General features: G+C 33.1%; 2 protein-coding genes across 2 annotated transcripts; one reads left to right on the top strand and one right to left on the bottom strand.

The window, feature by feature from the left end:
* The first annotated feature begins 215 nt into the window (after window positions 1–215).
* Window positions 216–3,560, top strand: LOC131930719 (uncharacterized). The gene is made up of 4 exons (XM_059287307.1): window positions 216–301; window positions 1,688–1,823; window positions 1,935–2,128; window positions 2,439–3,560. The coding sequence occupies exons 1-4, from the start codon at window positions 220–222 to the stop codon at window positions 3,185–3,187; spliced, it is 1,161 nt and encodes a 386-aa protein (XP_059143290.1). The 5' UTR covers window positions 216–219; the 3' UTR covers window positions 3,188–3,560.
* An 888-nt stretch (window positions 3,561–4,448) lies between these two features.
* Window positions 4,449–11,823, bottom strand: LOC131930718 (protein RCC2 homolog). The gene is made up of 10 exons (XM_059287306.1): window positions 11,546–11,823; window positions 9,916–10,006; window positions 9,665–9,805; window positions 9,186–9,317; window positions 8,868–9,071; window positions 8,127–8,293; window positions 7,775–7,955; window positions 7,327–7,432; window positions 7,134–7,206; window positions 4,449–6,937 (listed from the first exon to the last, which is right to left on the bottom strand). Exons 1-10 carry the CDS (start codon window positions 11,735–11,737, stop codon window positions 6,758–6,760), a joined length of 1,467 nt encoding a protein of 488 aa, XP_059143289.1. The 5' UTR covers window positions 11,738–11,823; the 3' UTR covers window positions 4,449–6,757.
* Window positions 11,824–11,918: the final 95 nt, after the last annotated feature.

Below are 11,918 nucleotides of genomic sequence, written 5' to 3'. Positions count from 1 at the left end.
TAAAAACAGCATCATTGATCCTTAAGAAACAAAGCATTGTTTGAAGTGTTTTAACCAAAAGATTAATAGAGTTGTAGCTTTTAAAATACATTTGCAAAAAATGAAAAAATATTTTGTAGAATGAAAGGCTCTTTTCATAACAAACTTAGTGTAGTCTGCTTAAATATATATTTTAAGTGATAGTATTGAGTCGTTACTAAGTGTTTATTTGTAAACAATATGGCGCAAGGTCGGCCATTAAGTCGCCATGGTAGATACGATGCCAGTTTTGAAACTCCGTTTGGGGATAGTGAAAACGACGGTGCATATTTTCAGTTTCTGTTCTGTGCATAATTTGTGCTTTTAATGCAACTCTTAATTGCGTAAGCTTGTGCAGGCTAGCTTTTAAAAACTTAAATAAAATATTTTAAGTGTTAGTTAAAAATAAAAGGGTTGTAGAATTTCGATCTAGACTAGACTAGATCAGTAGATCTACTACTAGATTCTAGATCTAGATCTAGATCTGGATTCTAGTCTCCAGTCTAGATTTAACAAAAAGAAGACTTAGAAGATCTATCAATCAATCAATTCAAATATCAAGTTTTTAGTTTATCAAGTAAAACTTTACTTTTAGTAAAAACAAACTTTCTAAAAATTTGAAGATTTTTTACTTTTTTTAGTTTAGCAGCTTTAAAATGTAAAATGTTAAAATTAATTAATTAAAATTTATCAGGCCTAATAAAATATTTAAATGTGATTAGGCCTCTCTAGTTACCTAGTATAAATTGAGTGTTTATGCAACCTTCTTACATTTCACCATCCATAGTTTCTTTCCATGCGTGGTTCCCCCCCCCCCCCCCCCCCCAAATAAAAAAAAAAAAAGAAATTACATCATTATTCACCATTCATGCTCAAGACACATGGGGCAATATGAAGTAGAGTTCATTTGCTTCAGCACTATGCCCAGCCGCCTTTTTTTCCCTAACATGAGTTATGTACCCATCAGAGCTGGGTGAACTCAGGGACACTCTATATACTGACTTGAACCTTAATTCGAACTCGAGACTTTGGGTTAGCAGTCTAGCTCTCTACCACTAGGCCACACCATTCCACAATTAAATTAAATTAAAAAATCTGTATTTTATTTAGTAACCTTATATATTTTAACCAATATCCACCCCCGCAAGTTTAAGTGCACTATCCTCCCCCCCCCCCCTTCTCCTGGAGAAAAATGTCCAAAAGAAGCACTGTTACAGTCTTATAATTTATAAAAATTTTGAATCTTACATTGTAGGCTCTACCCCCACTCGAAAAAAAAAAAGTAAACATGCTGATTATAACTAGAATTGCAGTTAGTGTTGGGATATGAAATGGAGCAGGATTTCCTTCTTTTTGTGATATTAAGGAGGGGGGGGGGAGAGGGTTAAGCATAACATATTTTCAGCAATTCTTACACACTTCAATGCCAGTTTCAACAGCCTGCTTGGCTTAAAACATTTTAAGTCCAGCCCCCAGCATGATTTCTTTTTTAGATACAAATTTTAATTTTTCAAAATTTATACTTATTGTTTAAAAAGAAAAGTATAGGCCTAAATATTGTAAAATTAAAATTTTCATCTAAAAAGAGTAATCCTGCAGGAGGCTGGACTTATAATATTTAATAACACATTTTTACTTAATGTTTTGTTAATTTTAATAATGATTACAGACTTTCAACATATTACAAACCTGTCATTAAGACCAAAAAGTGGACTAAAAACACGGGGAATAATATCTGAGTACGATCAGTATGCAAGAGTGAAAGATTCAAACAGCAATTCCATACCACATTACAGCAGTATTCAGTAAGAGCTTAATAGCTGATTGGATAGTTTTTTCACAGTAAACTTATTAACTAATAGTCCAGGTGTTCTTATGCACTGTGTGCTCATCAATAATAAATGTGTGTGTTGCAGGTATAAAACTGGTGGATATTTAAACACACATGACTCATCTTATGTTGGAGATGTTAACCAAAACTCTATAGTCATGCAGCCAAGACCTCCAAGCTCAACAGGTCGACCTTCATCCACTGGTAGACCTTTGAGTACTTCCACTAGAGCCAAGTCTGCTAAAAAGTCTCAGGAACTTAATGAATCTGTTTCCCCAGGTCTGAGAAAATATATGCATATTAAATAACACCATTAATTTCCCCAAGTCTGACAAAAGATATACAAAGAAAAAAAAAATTTTGGCCCCAGGTCTTTCTAAAGACATGCACATAAACTAAAACAATTTCCTCACAGGTGTCACAAAATAGATAACTAAGATTCAACAAGAATATATATTTTTATTTTTTCATCACAAACAAGAAAAAAACAAAACACCAAATCCTATCAGTTGAAGTTTAGAATAAAAAGCTTGTTTTAGATATTTGAATGATCTTGGTCAACTAAACCAACATGGTTTTTCTCCCTCAGTTCTACCTGAACACCAAAGGCCTTCATCGGTGTTATCCAAATATCCCCTGTTGCCAGCCATAGGCAGCCCTACTCAGGATCTTGACGACTCCACTTCCAGCAGTTATAGTGGTAGAGATCACCAAAGAAAGCCTCCACACAACTTCCACAAACATACAGTTCACAGCAGCTCAAGCTCTGAGAGTAGGGAAACCAATGCAGTCCCTTCATGTGAACGGCATAGTGAGCTAGAGGTGACAGACATTATTGAGAGACTAGATCTCTCACAGCTGGATAAACATGATGCAGAAAAAGGCAGAAGGAAAAAAAGTTTGTCAGGTTCTAGTCCATCTCAAGCCAAGCACAAAAATCAGACTCAATCCAAGTTGAAATCCAAAGCGGGGGAGGTATATGATGCTGATGATGATGATTCAGACACACCAGTCTCTCAGAGAGCCGTCTCTTCAAGACTTTTGAAAGCACACATGAAAAAGCCAGTCATCATACCTTCACCTGATTGTGACTCTAGCAAAGAACTGCTTCTGGCCATTAAACTGCCTGTTTCTGGGAAGAGGCATCAGAAAATCTTCAACGGTAGTGAAACATTACAAGCTATTATAGACTTTGCTGAAGCAGTGTCTGGAGAAGATTTTAGTGGTTATATTCTAGTGTCTAGTGCACCAAAACACACTTACAGAGATTTGAGTGAAACTATAGAGAGTGTAGGGCTAGAGGATAAATCAGTTTTACATTTAGAACAAGTTGATTAAAACTGTCATGAAGTGTTATGGAAAAAAGCTATAAAAAATCTGTGACATTGCAGGAAAAATAGGACTATCACATAATGTAAAGTTGGAGTCTTTTGTAGTTTGTTGATGGCTCATCTGAACACTCCCCCTCAACTTTATCAAACAACAAAACTAAAAAAAAATAAACATTTTCAGCGTGGGAACAAAAATGTGATATATTTTTTATTATGAAGACCTTGAAAATGTAGTGTTGATGTTTCATACATCTGCACATCTCATTAACTGCTGAATACTGTGCTCACTTAAATACTAAATGTTTTATCCTAAGCTGGTTATAAACTTGTTCTCGATGTTATTTAACTGCTGTATTTATTACTGTAAATATATATATATTTTTTACCAAATTTTACCATGCCAAAGCAGTGCTAGCTTTTGTAATACTGAATATTTTCAAGTTTTATTCAAAGTTTTAAATCTCCTTTGTGCTGCTCTGAAGTGTAAACTAACATAATTCTGACCTAAGCACTCATTTAAATTTCAGTGTGATTGACTATTAATTCACTTATCAATAAAAGCCAAATTTAAACTATGAAATTTGGCCATCAAGAACTAGTATATATATGTTTTGAGTTAAGGCATATCCATAAAGATGAAAAAAGAGTTAAAAATTATTTTAATTATTCTGAATTTCGTACTTTACAAGAAATGTGTAAAAATGTTATTGTCAAATATTTTATTTAACATTCACTACCATTTTGGAATTATATGGCAATGAAAAGGTAAGAAATTTGAAAACTGATTATCTAAATTTGTTCTACTATAACTAAATGATTTCGTAAAGATTTCGACTTGTTAACTTATTCACTAGTGTTGGTTGTTCTGGTAAATTTTGTTGTATTTTAAACATTCCAGATAATAAAGATAAGCAAATTGTTTGTCTTGCGCCCATCTTTTTTAAAATTGTGAAAATATCAATTAATGGAACATGGATTTTTTGTTTTTTAACTATTTTTAAAGCACTAACGCCCATAACACACACAAAATTACTAATGATCTGTAAATAAAAGAACTTGACACCAAATAAAATAATCTATGTACTTATGAATTATTAGAAATGTCAACAATTTATCCATTTATTTAATGTTTACTATAAATTAGGCTAAATATTGTCTTATTGCACCAAGAATCTCCATCCTTAAACTGATTTTCTTTCTTTCTTTTTAATAAAAATACTGAGCCTATTAGTATTACTATACAAGTACATAAAAAGTCAACTCAAAAGTATTTTAAAAATAGTTATGTACTTTTATTAATGAAAATACAATGATACATAAAAATGACATATGATACAAATGACTATGCTAATGGATGAACATGACTGCAAACTAGACTTGTGACAATATGCTGAGGTGGTGCAGTAATCAATTACCATCTTGTGGGCACAAATGTACATTGAAAATATAACACTGTAAAAACCTTGCATACCCAGCCCAATCATTCAGCTGACTCAGGGCTGTGGGGTTTGTTTTTTTTGTACACTCTATTTAAAATACTCAACAAAATATGAAATGCTGCCTGCCCTCAAATCACTTTTTACACAAGGGCACAAGTTTTCACCAGGGGCAGAGTGACCCCAGGTCAAAACTTCTGACCTTGAATGAGAGACAATACTGACAAACTCCAGCAAAGCTGAGTAACATGAAAACAATAGAAATGAAGTTAACAAGCTTAAAAAAGTGTAACAAAATAATTTTCCTCCCCACCAACAAACCAGCAGACTAAGTAGAAACCAACACTTGTCAACAGAACAAAAGGCCATGGTGTGTGTCATTTAAGGCTACGACAGCTTTTAAAATTTTGAACACAAGTTAGTATTATCTCTCATCAAAAAAGCATGAAGTAAACAATAATCACATGATATGATTCAGATAAAAAATGCAAGCACTGCACTTGTAAAGGTAACAAACCAACACATGAGCAGTAGAAATGTTTTCTTTATACATAGTATGACTTTCTATCAATAATTGTTACAGTAAAAACAATAAAAAGTAACAAATGAAATTTTTAAAAAGTAAAGTAACAAAAAGTGGTCTTTTTATATTTAGCAAAAAACTGAAGGCAGCCAGGTCAAAATCAACATCACTAAAAATTGCCTATAAATAGATTTATGAAAAAATTTATGAGAGATCTAGTTTTGTAGAAAGCCTGACAGACAAATTACAGTAAAACTAGAGTACTTTTCTCATAATCAAAATACTGACAATCTAACAGGTAATTTTAAAAAGCTACCAAACTGACTTAAAAAAATGGATTTAGTCAGTAAATGTAAATCATGACATGAGTCAAAAAAAAAAAAATGCACAAAGCTTGAGATTGCTTATCCCAAAACATGCCATTAACTCTGAGTGGTTCTTGGATGCTGCAGTCTAACAAATAAAAGACAGGCAAATTAAGTAAATTTTAAAATTACTTAGCACTAAACGAGAATTTTATTTATGCTTAAAAAGAGGTTTATGATTGATCTCCATACCAGACAAAAATATACCAATTATATAATATGTACTCATAATCATACAAATAAACTATTTATGGTATGTTCAAACATTTCAAAATCCATTTGTAAACAATATCAATTTTAACATCTTGCAGTATACCACCACTAACAAAAACATGTATAACAGTTCTAAAATTATACAAATCAGGAACAAACTTTTACATAAACTAATGGCACACTATATTCAGATACAACAATTTCTTACAGTAGAAAGAAATTGTGTTTGTTCAATTAATTATTGCAATATTAAGAGCTGCTAAGTAAGGGTATTATGCAAACAATCTGAGATTTTAGTAGCTTTTAAGAAGTTATGCAACATTTCGTTTGTAATTTTTTTAAAAACACCACCATTTACATAAACTTGTGTATAATTTTAATGAGATCAATTAACTTCTATTACAACCAAACAATTACATCTCAAATGATTCACACATCTACAGAAATAATTTAACAGCACAACAATACTCTGTCGCAGAGGAATAAAACAAAACAACCAAGTTGAAATTTTCTTATTCCAGTATCAGGAATTATTTAACAACTATGATAAAAATGCTCCAGGATTCAAATAATTAAATAAAAGGTAAAAAAAAAAAAACAACAACTGAAATTGCAATTATTTTACTTTACTTTAAGTACAGTTCTGAATTATAATAGAAGCTACTTTTTTTTCCCTCAGTGTATTTCATAAAAGAAAAAACAAAAAAGTGTATGATTCAAAGATCAAGATTAACAGCTATTACTTTTTATAAAATGAGACCACTATTATTAACATAATTTACAATCTTATTTTCAAAGATGGCTGTGAGAAATATAAAAAACAGTATGTACATATGATTACTATAAATTCTGTCTCAACGTGTTAGCAGCAAAATTTCCACTTTAAAAAATGACACTTTTTTTTCTACAACAATTCAATCATTATGACATATTTCCCAGGTATTTTTAACCATCTTCCCTGTAACATATGGCTAGCATGTATACTTAACCAATGAGGCTAAAAAGAAAGTCTTTGCAGGCTAACTATAGATAATCCAGCTCTAGGAGCCTGGAGTATAAACAGGCAGCTTATCAATGGCTTTCTGCTCCTCCTCCGAGTCACACCTGGCTATCAGCAATGTATGTGAGAACCCACAGGACACATGGTGTACATAAATACCTTCAATTGGCTTCATCTCTTTGGGAACTGTAGATGATTTTATTCCACCTTCTCCATATCCCTGTAACACACCAAGTTAACATCTCTAGTTGAAATTAACCTTATGCAGCATATTTGTAAAAAAAGACTACTTAGATGACAAAATTTCAAGAAAAAATACTGACTTTGAAAATATACATAATGGTTAAAGCAGATACTACTTTACATTAAAGTGAAAAGTAAAAATGAAATAAGCATGTCAATCTTAAAGAACTTACCAACTCCCCGAAACATGGTGAAGGACCCCAACTGACAACACTTTCATCAGCTGCCAGGACTATGCTCTTGTTGCTGTTGAATAGTAAAAGTAAAACAAGACCTCACTCATTTGTTTGATTGGTATGTTCACATAAATGTCTACTTTGATATCAAATCATCAAGCTTGTAAAAACTACTGAAACCCAACAATACCTAGTCCCAATGCTCCTGATCTTCCAGCCACAGAGGTCTTGAACCAGCTTAGGATACATATTGGCCTCTCCTGAAGTTTTTGTTTGACCCCAGAAAAATAGAGCACCTGCAAAACATCAGGAAATTAAATAAATTCTAAAAACTTTGGTGAAATTAATGCATTGATGAATGTCAACCATTTTTCATAGATTACACAATCTGGTAAATATGATTGATCTAAGTCATTTGGGGACCAATATACCTATGTAAGGGGAGAGCCCAGCAAGTTGAATTTTTCAGTATAAATAGCAGGCAGTTTTTTTTAAAAAGATTGTACTATAGCTCTCTTACTGATTAATTTCAAATACTATTTAAAGGGATTAGCTGTGCATTAGAAGTTAATAAAGCTAGCTTATAAATGAGTAAGTATGATACCAATTTTTAAAAATGTCTTCCAAATGCTACAAACCATGTTCATTAACAGCAAGTGAGTACGTAGAACCAGCAGCAATCATCTGAGCACCACGATTTGGACCTTCAAAATATTTTAACAGTCTTGGAACCATTTCATCTTTAGGATCAGAGTGACCAAGTCTACCATAGCCACCAAATCCCCAAGAAAACACCCTCTTTTTACTATCTGTGATTAGCTATTAAAAGTCAAAACAAAAAAGTTTAATTTAAAACAATGAATGCAGAATTATTCCACATAAAAAAGAACTTTATACATATAAATATTTAACTAGAAAGTAAAATAAAATTACACTTAACAAATTAACACTTATTATAAAAATTGCAGCTTTCAACTATGCACCACTTACAACATGATTAGCACCGCAGGCAATCTCCCTGACATCAACATCAGTGACAGGGGACACCTGCCCATCTCTCTGTTTCTCAACAAACACAGTGATCACCCTTGGCACATTCTCACACTGGAATTCTATTTTGTTGCTCTTGACAAAGTATTTGCCATCACTGTTATGTCCTAAAATTTCACAAATTTATAAACAGGTTTGGTATTCCACAAGTGAAGATCATCAGGTGAAGTTAACCCAAGTTTTTTAAATGTACTTAAAAACCAAATTATAAGATAAATATTCGTATTGCTGAAATGTATGATATGTAACCTGATAATTTCTCCTGTTACCTTTCATAAAATTTTAAACAAAGTTAATGCAATGCTTTAAAGAAAGAAAGTTTACCTAATTTCAGTACATTTATAAGCTTTTTGATATGAAGGCTTTTTTAATGAAAGTAAAGGAAAAGTGACATCCTCATGTGTCTTGGGCACAAAAGCAAGAAGAAAATGAAGAGCAGTTTTAAAAAAAACAAGAGTATGTAGAGATAAAGATCAATGTTAAAATGGGAAATTTAAAAACAGCCATGAACAACTTGTTGATTTATTTTTTTTCTTCTTCAAATGTTTTCACTATCAAAAACTTTTCCTAACCAAAATCTGTGAACCCCAGACAATCCTGACCTGACATTTTTGTGGGAATCCTGTATAAAGTAGCAACATATGTCAAACAAATTACACAAGAAGTAAAAACCTTACTTACCAAGCTGACCATATTCAGGACATCCAAAACTGTAAACATTGCCATTTATATCAGAGATGACACTAAAATCTCCCCCGCAAGACACTCTTCTAACAGGTGGACCCTTGTAGCGTATAAGTGCTGGAGTTAAGACCTGCTCACTTTGGTTTCCAAGACCCAACTGTCCCATCTTATTCTCCCCACAAGCATAGACCTTTCCCCTCTCTGAAAGTTTCATAATAAATTTATAAACAATACATAAATAAGGAAGCAAATTTAATATCTCTCAGAGAATTATGAATCAAACAGCAAACTTTTATAACAAAATATAGCACACACCTGTCAAGAAAAGAGTGTGTTTGCGGCCACATGCAGCATCCACAATGTTTCGTCCTTCAAAAAAGGTGACTAGTTGAGGTATGTCTTGTCGCTCAACATTTCCCAAACCCAACTGGCCCTTTTCATTACGACCTATAGAAGATTGTTTAAAAACATACAAGATCATAATAGCCAAGTAATCACCATACATATGGGTCAGTGTGGCCTAGCAGTAGAGATCTAGACCACTAGCCCAAAACTTTCAAGTTCGAATCCGGGTTCAAGTCAGTAGAATGTCACTAAGTCCACCCAGCTCTAATAGGTACCTAAAACAAAGACAGCTGGGCATATTACTGACCACACTATCCTTTTAAATGCCAAGATCTCTGAAGCAGATGAACTACTTCATCTGCCCCATGTGTCTTGGCCATGACAGTAAAAGATGATATGATTTACCATATATTTTGTATTCCTAATGTGAAAGAACATGTAATACTAACCCCATGCATAGACCTTTCCTTCATTTGTGATAGCTATGCAGTGTGCAGAGGTGCAGCCAGAAACCACAGTCCTTATCTTAATTCCCTTCAATGTTGAGATTCTGTTGGGGCTCCAGAGATTAGGCCCACCAAGATTTTTCACTATAGCAAAACAAAACATTTCAGTTTTTTTTTACATTAAAGTCTCACTATATCACAATGTAATTAAAGGTAAGTACATCTTTTTTCATATATAGATTAGTGTAGCTTACTTCCTTTAGGGAGGGCTTTTCTACCAACAAGATCCCAATTAGTTGCACCACAGAAGAGTAGTTCCCCAGCAAGCATTGGAGCCTCAATTTTCTATTTTAAAAAATGAAAATCAATATAAAATTTATCACTCGGAAATATTTTATTAATTTATATTTAAAAGTTAGAAAAATAGTCTAATAGCAACAATACTTAAAAACAAAATAAGAAGTATTATAACAAGCATCAGCATGTAAGTGGAGATTTTATATTTTTCACGTCACACTTAAGTTGCTTACTTTACGATACACTGAAAACACCCAAAACAGTCACATATTAAAGCACTTTTTGCTTTAAAGCTGCTGGTCTATAATAATTTTTAGTGTATTGCAAGAAAAAGAAATCAATACCAAAACAACATAATTATAACATGTGAGTGGTGAACTTTCATGTGATGACGACCATGAAGTTATCCATTTTGTAACAACATTAAAAAATAATAAACCAATCCATAAGGGTGAAGGGGCGAGGACAGGCTTTGTTTGCAGCAATGAGATTAGACTGTTGGTAAAATACATTTATGCCTGTCACTAAAAAGGCTAATATTTTCTGCAAAAGAATAAATATTTATAATTTTCTTAGTACAAAAATATAGGCCTATATGATACAGAATAACAGTTGAAATAGACGTAATCAATCTAGAAATAGAATAGAGACTAGTTTTTCCAACTGCAGTGATGAAATAATAAAGTCAGAAAAAGATATGTATGCGTATGTTAAAAATGCGCTACAGTGACCTGGTTTATCTTGTTGATATGTTTGTTGTTCAGGCCTATGTGTTGTCTTAATGGGACAGGAATTAACATGATGAAAACTTAGAGGTTAAATAGGCAATTTTTTCTTTATAAACCAATAATTATACTTTACTTATAGACTAGATTTCTTTACTACATACACTAGTATAGGCCTATATAACTATACTATATAGCTTAGTATTGAGCCCTCAACTCCTGATGATCCTGCCGAGAACAACCACTGGACCACACGGTTATTACGGTACAGTTAGTCTTGACAGAAGATTAAGGCTAAAAAGGTAATTTGAACCCATTGAGCAGACAGCTATTAAGGCAATTACAGTCACTGGGTCATTGCATTTGGTATCTTCTGCTGGTGAGTGCCATAGAGCTCAGACTTGGGGGGGGGGGGGGGGGGGGGGGGTGGAGAGAAGCTTCTTTTGAGTAGTCACTAGTTCTAGTCACATTAGAATAATCTATAAATAAAAGCTGACCCTGACTGGTAGGCTAATGATTGACTTTAACTAAAAGTAATTATATGCTGAGTTGACCAAGCATACTGGATCTAAACTTTTAAAATCAAATCGCAAAATTATTAATTTTTTTTTAATATTTTCATCTAAATTCCTGACTATGCTAGTAGATCTCTACCTATTATCGATAACAATGGCGGATGACAACAATAACAAAACAATTTATTTCTGGTTTAAAATAGACAGTAATCCAATCATTTGAATGAAGACATTATTTTTCCACGACATAACTACAACAAATATATCTAGATCTATATGACGATACGTCTATATAGACTAGGCCCTATGTATACATTTCATTATATTAACTTAAATAAACAACTCACATATGATACGCCACTGTCATTTTCTGCCTCGGCACCTGCATCGGCTTCGTTGTCTTCTCGGTCTTCCAAGGCCGATTTCTCTGGAGGTGTAGTTTCTGCATGCTCTGAAGGTTTAGATTCTTCTTGAGTTTGTTTGCGCTTTTTAGTACTCCCATTTGAGTCAGTATCCCCGGTTCGTTTTTTGGGAGGCATGACTGTACTATGAGATATCAAGAAATTTTTTGACAAAGAAAACCAAAACAAAAGTCGTACAGAAACAGGAACCGCCAAGCGATTCGTGCACTGGGAAATCTCATGACATCACGCTAATTCCCGCCATCATAAAACGTGACGAGTTTATGATTGGTTTGTAAAACCACTAAACCACTGCCGT

This window comes from Physella acuta, unplaced genomic scaffold (genome assembly GCF_028476545.2).
Source record: "Physella acuta isolate Inbredline_101_S28 unplaced genomic scaffold, ASM2847654v3 ptg001829l, whole genome shotgun sequence".
Taxonomy (NCBI): Eukaryota; Metazoa; Mollusca; class Gastropoda; family Physidae; genus Physella; species Physella acuta.
The sequence above is the reverse complement of the archived record's forward strand: the minus strand, read 5'-3'. Positions and strand labels throughout refer to the sequence as shown.